The 11348-nt window shown below is 44.6% G+C and overlaps 1 protein-coding gene across 1 annotated transcript; it reads left to right on the top strand.

The window, feature by feature from the left end:
• Positions 1-2946: 2946 nt before the first annotated feature.
• Positions 2947-3933, top strand: CBY2 (chibby family member 2; the record flags this gene model as incomplete). The annotated part of the gene is made up of 1 exon (XM_082277823.1): positions 2947-3933. The coding sequence occupies one exon, from the start codon at positions 2947-2949 to the stop codon at positions 3931-3933; it is 987 nt and encodes a 328-aa protein (XP_082133949.1).
• Between the last annotated feature and the right edge of the window lie 7415 nt (positions 3934-11348).

Genomic DNA, 11348 nt, shown 5'->3' with positions numbered 1-11348 from the left:
AGCATCAAAGGGAGATCGGGAAGTCTGGGTTCAGGAAAGGGCATGGGAGCCGAGCTAGCAGAAAGGTCATTTCCATGAGAAATAACCCAGAAGAGCAATGCTGGGAAAAATCAAAGCAAATCTTGTGAGGACAGCGGGGAAGGAGCGCAGAAGTGAGCTGTGCAAGGAGGCTGTGCAGAAGCTCCCAGCCACTGGTCGGGGGGCAGGTGGCTGCTGCTGGGGCAAGGTCCCTGCCAGTGCTCACTTCAGCCTCGCTCCCCTGTCCCCTGCTGTACATCCCGCCGCCTCTGGACACCCCGGCAGCAGCGAGACCTCAGACCGGGCTGCTTTGCTCTGCTGTGGGGAGAGGGAACACCGCTGGCCTCGCTGAGAAGGTGAGCGTATGCTGGGTGAGTAACGTAGTGCTCCCAAACTGCCCAGCCTGTCTTGATTTGGTGTGGCTTCCCCTCAGCTGGCTGCCTTGCCCATCCACCCAGCTGCCCAGCATTTCCTGGGATTATTCAGAGATGGGGGAAAATTTATATGGGAGGCATTGTGAACTTGAAGTATCTCTCTGAATCCTGGGTTGATGACTCCCTTGCACTGCAAAAGAGCTGACAGAGCCATTGTCAAGTTTAATTGTCCCCGAGATAATGTCCTTCAAAGTCGTATATATTATGCATTTCAGTTTATCCTGAAAAAGTGCAATCTAAACACTTTATCTGTAAGTGACTTCAAGAACTGTAGCTGCTTGTCCGTGATAGGCATGTGGGTCTGGGTTTCTGATGCTGATGTGTTCTGCATCTTCCCTGGATACGTAGGGGTTTGTTCCCTCTGTGGCTGATTTGCCCCCTACCCCTTCACCCACCATGTCCCCATTTTGGAGTTGTTGGGGAAAACAATGGGAGTGGGCACCCTGATGGTACGGGATGTGTTGGAAAGGCTGAAGGGGAAAGGGTGCAAGGGAGGGAGTAATGCTTGGCTCTGGATGCAGTGTAAGTGGAAACAAAAATGTCCAAAACAGAGTCTTCGGGGAAATTCTTTTTAGCAGAGGAATGGTATTAGGAAAACACAAGTCTGACATGAGCTAAAGCAGCAGATGACATGGAAGACAACCCTGAAATTCAGACAGTAAACAGGTTGCAATAAAATCAAATGTTATTGCAGACAGATCTATATTGCAATAGCTCTCTCCTCAATGAAGGCATTTTGGATTTTAAAGGAAGCAGTAATTTTATGAGTGTTTGGACAAGCTTGGGAAAGGGGTGCAGGATGCATCTATGGATGTTGGCTCTCAGAAGTAACTTGGAGGAGCCTGGACATGCCGTGCTGTTTGTTGGAAATGACAGGGACAGGGGAGAGCAACAGGTTTTGAAAAGGAGAGGGCAACAGTAGGACAGGGGGTGCACAATGGGACAGCAGCGCTGGAGGCTGTGAGGGACTTGTGGGTGGTGGCCACCCTCTGCTTAATGCTTGGGGTAGAGATATGAGGGCAAGATTCATGAAGGTAAAACTCTCCTTAGAGACAAAGGCAGAACTGGATTTTCCAAGGGGCAGCAGGGGAGCTGGGAGACCTCATCAGGGGGAGAGGAATAGACCTGAGCAAAATTTGACAAGTAACTACTTCTTTTGGTTTTTTTAATCTCGAAAAAGCCACATTTGTGCTGTTAGAAACACTATGCAGAAACCCTGAGAATCCCAACAATTTGGTTATAAAAACTAGTTCAACCTCAGTTCAAATAACTTGATCATGAAAATCACATAAATTAAATTTTGGTTAAAAATGCAGAAAATAAGATTTTCTTTGGCACAAAACAATAATTGTTTATTGGTTGGGTGGTTGCTTTTTTTTTCCCCATGTAAAAGACTGAAATCTTTAATTTGCCCCAGTTCACCCAAGGCTAGAAGGTGATTTAAGCTGCAATATTTTGGGTAGAGGGAAGGGGGGAAGAGTGTTCAACAGATAAGTCTGAGGTTTCTGTGTCTGAAATGAGAAGCATTAGAGGTTTGGCCCTGCAGTATGGAATTTAGAGATGAGTTTTCTGATGATGTGAAAAAGAGGCAGATGGACTGTAGGAAAAAAGATAAGCGATCACTATTGCAGGGCTAGAGAGCAAGAAAAATAACAGAGCTATCAAAGGATATGAAGAGAAAGAGTGACAGGAGAAATGAGAATGAAAGATGGAGAATTATCTATGGGTTGTGACAGTTTTTGGACCATGGTGATGGGAGCTTGTCAAAAAACCATGCAAAGTGCAACAAAGCTGTCTTGGTCCTGATGTCCCGAGGCTTTGGTTTGGAGTTTCAAATGATCTGTGCATATTGTGGATTTAAAGATCAAAAAGCAAAACTGCCACAACATTTTTGTGGCATTCTGTTAACACAGGCTACTCAGCATCAACAAGAAAAACCTGCTCTCAAGGCCAGTTTTTCTATGAACCTTTAAAAATGCTTTATTTTGAAAAGTTTGTTTCAGCCTCATAACAATTTTTAATGTGCTTGTGTATCAGTCATTTGGGAGCAGGCTATTCTGAGGCAGAAAATATTGTTGCATTTTACTCCCTTACAGGTCTGTAAAAAATGAGGTAAAGAGACAAAGGAAAAGTCCATGTTTTCAGACAATAGCTTTTAGTGCTGCCATAGAACTGCTTTATCTACCAACCCCAGTTTTCTCAGCTTCTACCAGCTAGGTGTCTGGTGGATTCCTTACCTTTCAGCATCAAAGGGGTAACAGGGTTAGTTGTGAGAACTGATTTATTTGCTTGTTCTCGTCATTAGTGTAGTTCAATTCTGATTTGGGATTTTGGCAGTAAATCTATGCATTCGTGTTCCCTGTTCTTTCAGTCCTAATCAAGCTTCTCCAGCCCCACTGTGTCACCAAGTCCTTGGCAGTGGTCAGTGGCCTCTTGAAGAAGTCCTGGAAGAAGCCTTTTCCCACAGTCCTCCTCAGTTTTCTAAAGAATGGCCATGTCTGCCTTTGATCAGAGGAACCACAGCATGCAGCGTGCAGAGCCTGAGACAGAATACAGCCCCCCTCGGGTGAAGCCAAGGGGTGAGATGTTTGTCTTTATTGATGGGAAGTGGCTGAATGACATCTACTGCCAGTCACCCTTTCCTTCCCACCAGAAACTCTTTAGCAAGAAGGCACAGAATGAGTGGAGCATCTGGGAGGAGAACAGAGCACTCTGGCGGGAAAACCAACTCCTCTGGATCAAAACCAGGATGCTCTGGGAAGAAAACAAGGCTCTAAAATATCTCCAGTCACAGAACAAATCTGTCCAGGTAATTTACACTGACACTATTCAGCAAAGCCTCAAGAACAAAAATAAGCCATTTCCACTCTTCCGAGACGGGAACACAGGCCTTCTGTTCAGCTCAGGAAACAAAGCTCTCCAGGCAGTCCAGGAAAAGAATAAAGTCTTGGAAGATTTCCAGCAGGAGAATGAAACACTCCCTGTTACCTGGAAAGGCCAAAAAGCCATTACAGTCCATGGAGAGAGCAAAGATGCCAGCTCAGATCTTCAGAAGAACAGTGACACCATCACTGCTGTGGAAAAAGGTAACCCTGGCCCAGTCCCCCAGCAGAAACATGAAGGTAAAAAGAAGAGAACTACTCCAACCCAGAGTAAGACCGAGTCTGTCCCAAGTATGCAGGGTGAGCATGAAATCCTCCGGCTTCTCCAGGACTTATGTGAGCTCCTCCGCACCTTCCTGAAAATGAACCGTCCTCCTGGGGAGAAACAGTGCTGTCACAATCTCTATGACGTGAACAGATCCTTCCAAGAAGATTACAACAAATTAAAGCTGCAGCTGAATGCTGTGAAAAACACTGTGTCAGACATTACAGCTCAAATGGATATGTTGGAAAAGGAGATCATTGCCGTCACTTGCCCAGTGTATGAAGAAGCAGGACAGAAGCTGGCAACTGAGCATCAGCTTGGAGAAATGTGCTAAGAACTGCTGGTTAGGTTACTGGAAATCTTCTGTCCTGTTTTCAGGAAACCTAATAAAATCCCAATAGATCCTGAAGACATCTGGGGAACATTGTATCATTCTGAAACTTTCTTGCACTACTTAGATATATTTCACCTTCTGGTTATATGGTGTGGGTGACTGTCATGAATTTGTCTAGTGTCAGGAATAATGTTTTTCAACATTTTTTTTCAATGTTTCTGATAATAAGGCCTAGATTATCAGAAGGTAATTGCTTGAGGACCTCAGCTTTGATTACAGTGAGAACTATGGGTGCCATCTTGTAGTCCAAGGACATACTCACAGTCTCTGCTAAAAAAGTATTGATAAATAAAGGAGGATCCTTCCTCCCAGATTGCATGGTGGGGCCACAGGAGAGAATGGACCAGGCAGCAGGACTTCTCCCACACAGAACAGTGAAGTCCCTCTTGATTTCTTGGATAGTCAGATGAAGCAGGTTTTTAGATGCCCCAGAGCAAGGAAGTAGGTTGCCAAAAGCAGCGTTTTGATGGCTGTTCCATGACTTAAGCCAGTATTTAGAAGGGCATCTGCTCACACTCTAATGGACAAGCCAGACTCCAGTGATCTGCTGACAGAGGAGATGAGAGCTGGTTGATATGCTCAGGTTTGAAATTCTGATCTGGTCTCAATTGTGTGACCAGAGTGGCTGGAAAGGAATTTTCCTCTCTCGGACAGTCCAGACGCAGTGCACTTTGTCACAATCTTTCAGGCAGAATATGGCAGCCTTTGGGTAATCTGACAAGACAGATGCAGGGAGACTTCTGCAGAGCAATTGTAGGAGCATTACTGTAAAGCAAAGGAGAGGTTACAGTGAGGTTTATCTCTTGCAACAGAGGACCCCAAAAGCAGGTTTTCACTCTAGTTTAAGTGATTTGGCACCGAATTACCTAAAGCATGAACTATCTTTCACCTTGTATTTCACTCAGACGACACCATGCCAAGTACAAGTGATGACTGTTTACTTCAGAAGCTTGAAACAGCAGGTATTTTCTTCTGCTGTTAGGGCTTTGGGATGCTGAGGCAAATCTCTCATGCATGAAGTTAAAGGGCTGGCTCTCAGTGGTGAAGGTAGGGCTGCATCTGTAAGCAGCAGGTGAGAAGAAGAGGAGCAATGTTCATTAATAGGTGGATGTGCAGACATCAGCTGCTCCTGCTTAATGGCAGGATCACAGCTATAAATAGATAAATACCTCAGCACTATGCTGGGGAACATGTTGATGCTTCTCTGCCTCCAGAAACGCTGCTTTTCTCTTTGCCATCTCCCTCACTGGGTTTGAACTTAATGTTTGGTAAGAGGAGAAACAGGACTATGAAGACCCTAATGCAGAGGTTCAGAGGGGGTGGCAGCAGTAAAAAGCTCTGATCATGTGTTCATATCTTAACAAACTAATTTGTATTCTGTTAGAAGTAATAAACCATTCTTTTGCCAGTGGTCAGGATACTGACTCCTGCCACATCCCTATACATAGGCAGGAAAGACACTTAGGAGTGCATCTTTCCACCAGGCATTTGGGAGGAGACATCTCATCTCATGTCAGGTGTCCATCAAGGACAGGACATCAAGATCTCAGCTAGTCTCCCTGGGCTTCGTTTCAATCATGTAGGAAGGAATGGGCACGTTCAGGCTGTGATTTATCTGACTCCTATTAGACTAAAAGTAGGCTGTGTCACCAGCTGGAGTCCCTTGTTTCCCTCTGTTGCCTCTATAATTACTTCGAGGACAATTAGCTCCAACTTAGACATTTGGTTTGGAGGTCTCAGAGTGAGAAGCTTGGCAGTCCCAGGCAGAGGCGGCGCTTCATCAAGTGGTGAAGTGGCACAAGCTCGGGAGTGTGTCCCAGTCCTTGGCTTTGCTTTCTGTGAGATGCCTTCATTAAGCAGCTTACTCAGATCTCTCCATTGTGTGGAGAAATTATTACTTTGTGAATAAAATTGAGTTAGTTTGGGCAGAGCTTAAATGTCATGAACACATGTGGGATCCTGAGGGGAACACACTACTTCTTCTGAATGCTAATGATGTTCCTGGAAGGAATTAGGTTTTGTGAGCCCTTTGCACTCTGATCACTTCTTTGGATCTTTGATCTTCCTGCTTATTAAAAAGTCTATATCTGGCACATGTTTTTTGGCGTCTCTCACAGAGAAGTTGAATTGCTCATTCCTTGAAGGTTTCTCAAGACTGTCAAGTTAGATGACAACGTCCATAAATGACTGCCCAGCACTTAAACTTGCAGAGAACTCTGTGCTATTCAAACTCTCATAATCCCAGAAGGTACCAAATCTCCTGTGCTTATTTGGTTACAGACCAGGGCGAGTTGGTGACAACAGTGGACGATCATTTCTGGTTGGTGCTGGAAAGGCAGATGATCATGAATATTTCTGGACCTGTTAGTGCTGAGGGGACAGATGGTGAGATTTGACAGGGTTGCCTGAGGAGTGCCACAGGACTGTGTGGGGAAGGTCCTAAGCACTGCCCATTTTCTCCATTGTTCCGTGTCCCCAGCCAGTGCCATTAACCGCTTCAGTGGGGCCGTCCCTACAGGTCTCCATCTCTAGAGTGTGTGCTGATGAGAACAGTTGCACTCACAGCTTTTGCACACTATTTCAGGTACAAATGGAAGAGAAGTGCAGCAGCAGGTATTTACAGGAAGAACTTATTAATTATCATAAAATTTAGGCAGATTTGGGGAAAAATTGGAAGGGTAGGTTTAATACGTTTTCCTGGTCAATTCACTGGTTTACACATCCTTGGAAACTGGTAGCTATTCTGCCTTGAAATGGATGGAGGTCATTTGTATAGTGCATAATTTACCTTTTGCAGAGAGACAAACTTTCCATCTCTCTCCTTATTGTTGCTGATTAGCTCCTTATTTTTGCACTACTCATCTATCAGTACTATTTTTGGAAAGCTGGATTTTTGACAAGGTCACCATCAGCCTCTTACTTCCCTGTAAATTGGATTATTTCCTCTAGCTGGGCTCTGTGCAAATGCTGACTTCCCTGTTCTCATTTCTTACTAGACAGTCTAATACATCTGGGTTTGTACTGTCTTCATAGAACACTCACCCTGGCCTTTTTTGCTCATCTTAGCAGCCCCACCACATCCTCCCATCCCTAAATTGCAATTTAGGAATTTTTTCAAAGTGTTACAAGCTTCCTTGAGCCCTGGCTTGCTCCTGCTAACTGCTGAAGACAGTTTTCCCAGAGTTTTGCTTGTGATTTCATGAGGATGTACTACAAAAGCTGTGGTGCTAGCCAAAAGCAATGCTCTCCATGGTGGTGCAGGCTGTTTGTTGGTGTTCTCAGCAGCCCAGTTTGTTCTTTCCCAGCCGGTTCCCAGCCAGTTCCAGTTTAGCTCAGAATTAGCCATAAGGGTACATTTGAATGCAGGATATGATGGAAGTCTTTCACTCAACCTTTGGGCTGTACCACGACCAGTCCTCTTCTTTGGCGTCCAATTTGAGAACAGACTACTCAAAATATTCTTGCAGTGAGAGGCAAAGAAGAGAGGGAGTAACTCCTCGGATAAGTTTCATGAAGAAATTATTTCTTACAGTGGCCATTGGCTGGTTTTAAAACAGACAGCTTTAAAACTTAACCACATTTTCCAAAGTGGTATTCATCTCACCTAGGTGGAGGCACTTAAATGAAAGCAGTAACTGAGATCCATGGCCACCTGAGGTAACTTCTGCAGCTGGTAGAGGTAGGCAGGAGTGCCAGAGGTACAGGTCTTTTCCCTGCCGACTGCAGAGAGCCTGGAGTGGCCAAGGTTAGGTGGGAAGAGTTGAGGCCTTAGAGATGGTCACATCACTTGATGAATGCCTGACAGAGAGTTTTGGATGGAACTAAGGGAAAAAAAATGTGAGTTTATGACTTTTGGAACAAGCGGCAGGAAACTCAGGAGGAACACTAGGATGTTGTGGGATTATGCAGGGAGAAAATTAAAAGGGTGAAATCCCAAATAGAATTTAATCTGGTTACTGTTATAAAAAATGTTTCTATAAATTCATCAGCAACAAAAGGAAGGCTAAGGAGAATCTTGATCCTTGGGGGAAACATTGTGACAAAGGATGAAGAAAGACTTTGGGTACTTAATGTCTTCCTTGCCTCAGGCTTTAATAGTAAAATCAGTTGTTCTTAGGGTACTCAGCCCTCTGAGGTGGAAGACAGGAACAGGGAGCAGAATGAAGCCCCCATCATCCAAGGGTGGATGGTCAGTAACCTGCCTCATCACTTAGACACACGCAAGCATATGAGGCTGAATGGAACCCACCCAAGGATACAGAGGCAGCTTGTGGAAGTGCTCACCAAGCCACTCCCCATCACTTACCAGCAGTCCTGGCTAGCCAGGAGTCAACTCTCTAACCTCCAGCCAACTGGAAGGAGGGGCTGGGGAGCTACAGGCCTGTCAACCTGACCTTGGTACTGGGAAAGGTTATGGAGCAGATATTCTTGAGTGTCCTCACATGACACATGAAGAACAACCAGGGGATCAGGCGCAGCCAGGACACGTTTGTGAAAAGCAGGTCCTGCTTGCTCAACCTGATCTCCTTCTGTGACAAGGGGACTTGCTATTGAATGAGAGCTTTGGTGGATTGATGCCGTGTTTGTCCCTACTGGGTCCCTCGTGGACTGCTTAGGCGGCACTCTGGCAGCACCCATGGGTGCCCATGATCTCACCTGTGCAGGTGGTTGTCACACACACAGCCTATGCACGGACCGGAGGGAGGGGCTCTCTGCATGCAATTCCGAGGCATTTAATGGCAACACCCCGAAGGGAACAGAGGCAAGAAGAACCCAGAACTGAACACCTGTGCAGGTTTTATCCCAAAAACTCCCAAAGGTGGGCAGAGCATCCAAAACCAATAGTCTAAGGGCTGGGGGGAGCAGAGGCAAGGTTGAATGGCATAACAGGGGCCAATGGGAAAAGGGATGGGAGGGGGAGAAGACGAGTGACCAGCAGAATCTAGACAAAGGCAGAACTTTCTAGCACAGTGTTGTAGGGAGAGATCACTTTTAGGGTAACTTGGGGCATGTAAAGTGGACTTAGCCACCACAACAACTTGCTTAATAGCTGAGGGAAAGGCTGTTGTCTACGTTGACTTTAGTAAAGCCTTTGAAACTGTTTTGCACAACATTCTCCTAGAGAAACTGGCTGGTCATCGCTTGGATGGGTGCTGGGTTATAAACTGGTTGCATGGCCAGGCCCGGAGAGTGGTGGTGGATGAGTTACATCCAGTTGGTGGCCAGTCACTAGTGATGTCCCTAGGACTCAGTATCAGGGCTGGTCCTGTTTAACATCTTTACTGATGACCTGGACAAGGGAATGGAGTGCACCCTCAGTCAGTTTGCAGAGGACACCAAGCTGAGTGGGAGTGTTGATCTGCTGGAAGGCAGGAAGGCTCTGCAGAAGGATCTGAACAGGCTGGATAGATGGGCTGAGGCCACTTGTGTGAGGTTCAACGAGGAAAAATTCTGGGTCCTGCACTTGGGTCAGAACAACCCTATGCAGCCCTAGAGCCATTCATGCAGCCTCAGAGTTAGGGATTAGGCACCAAACATGTTTTTAGCATTGTGTCTGAGGCTTCTGTCCTGTGCCATGTGAAGCCTGTGGCAAAATTCCAGCTGAGCTGAGCGTCAGCAGGGCAGAGGATTGTAGGTAGATTGCACAAATAGTAAGAGCAAATCTCTCCAAATTTGTTGCAAATACATACCTTTTGTTTTTTCAGCCTCTCTGGGCCTCTGGTTTAATAGATTTTTTTTATGCTTTTGGTGCAAAAGGTAAAATCACAAAACTTTCAAATCATCAGAAAAATATAATTACCAGAAATGTTTTCCAAATGCAAATTGAGCATCTTCTTTTTGATTGTGGGCTATGCCAAAGCTCTAACATACATCTTTGATCTTATGGCAGTGTCTGGAGAAATTATGGGATTCTAATATGGAATAATAGATTCTCATCAAGACTTCTAGCTTCAGGAAATTGTTTAATCTCCATTCTCAGTGGCTGTTTCTTTGTTACAGCTGTGACTGAAGGGTCCCAAGTGCTGGAAAAACAGCTCACCAGCTCAGAACAAAGCTGATTATGTAAATTGTACATTAAGATTCAGTTTCAATTTAATTTTATTCTGTAAATAAATATCCCATTAACATCCATCTGTTAAAAGTCAGGTAAAACATCTTCAAAACCTCCATTGCTATGGCAGATGTGACTGTACCATAAATAGCAATGGTGTGGTGGTATGAGGATGTCAAAGTATGAACTGTGCAGCACGTTTTAAGAAGTAACGAAGGTGATAACATTTAATTATAACAAAAGAGACCTTGTCCGATTGAGACAGACAGGGCTTCCATTTGTGTTGTTCTGTTTGCATTATGCAAAATGCTTTCTCTGATCACCATCTCCAAGATCACCAATAATTATAGCTCATTAATTCACTTAAAACACAAAAACATTTCAGCTGATGAAGGTCATTACTGAATTATGTCCACGCCTTTTGCTTAACATCTTTTTATTTCAACAGCTTGCTTGAGCGTAGTCATTTTCCCTTGTTCTAGCTGGTACTTCACTGCCAACACTGTTAATAGATTGTACTGATCAGGATCAGAATGACGAACCCTGTCAGGTTTTCTAAATTAGTCTTCAAAGAGTATGAGAAGGTTCAAGTGCTCTTAACCCATAGCTATTTTTAACTATTTTAAAAGTCAGAGATTTCATATGCACTGCAAAAGAGCACTTGACAAGGCAGAAACCAGGGGATTGGAGAAAATTTCACTTGTACTGGAAGTATAAAACTGTGTGTGTGTGTCAGCTGGAGATTAGGAACAGGTTCCTGATATATTCTTAAATGTCCTGAAGGAGGAATTGTAACATTGTAACATGCCAATTTAATTTCATAAAGAGAATGGAAAATTATTTTCTATGCCACACACTGTAGGGAATGGTTAGAGGTAGTGCATTGCTGTACATCTCCCAGATGGAACAAGCAAGGAGAAATTACAATTCTTCAAGGTACTATCAGATTTGAGCACAACCTTCCAGTGCTCTGCTATTCTACCTAAGCTCCTTGTTCATGGAAATCTGCACCATATGTGCAAACCCTTCCTTCTTGGCAGAAGCTGGCCTTAGGCATAAAATGACACGCCTGTAAATACCTAATTGTTGATACAACAAAATGCCATATGCCACACAAAAGCTGGCAGTCTAATTGCCAGTAAAACCAGTGTGCATTAACACTGTATTGAAACCTTTTTATCAGAGCAAATAAAAGCAGAGTCTGTACCAAGTTTCAAGAAGGGTTTACTGCTCAGTTTGTTTGCAAGTCCAAGACAGCTCAGTGGTCCTCCAGGTATCAGATATCACATGTATGTTCCTGTCC

This window comes from Coloeus monedula (genome assembly GCF_965178545.1).
Source record: "Coloeus monedula genome assembly, chromosome: 3".
Taxonomy (NCBI): domain Eukaryota; kingdom Metazoa; phylum Chordata; class Aves; order Passeriformes; family Corvidae; genus Coloeus; species Coloeus monedula.
The sequence above is the reverse complement of the archived record's forward strand: the minus strand, read 5'-3'. Positions and strand labels throughout refer to the sequence as shown.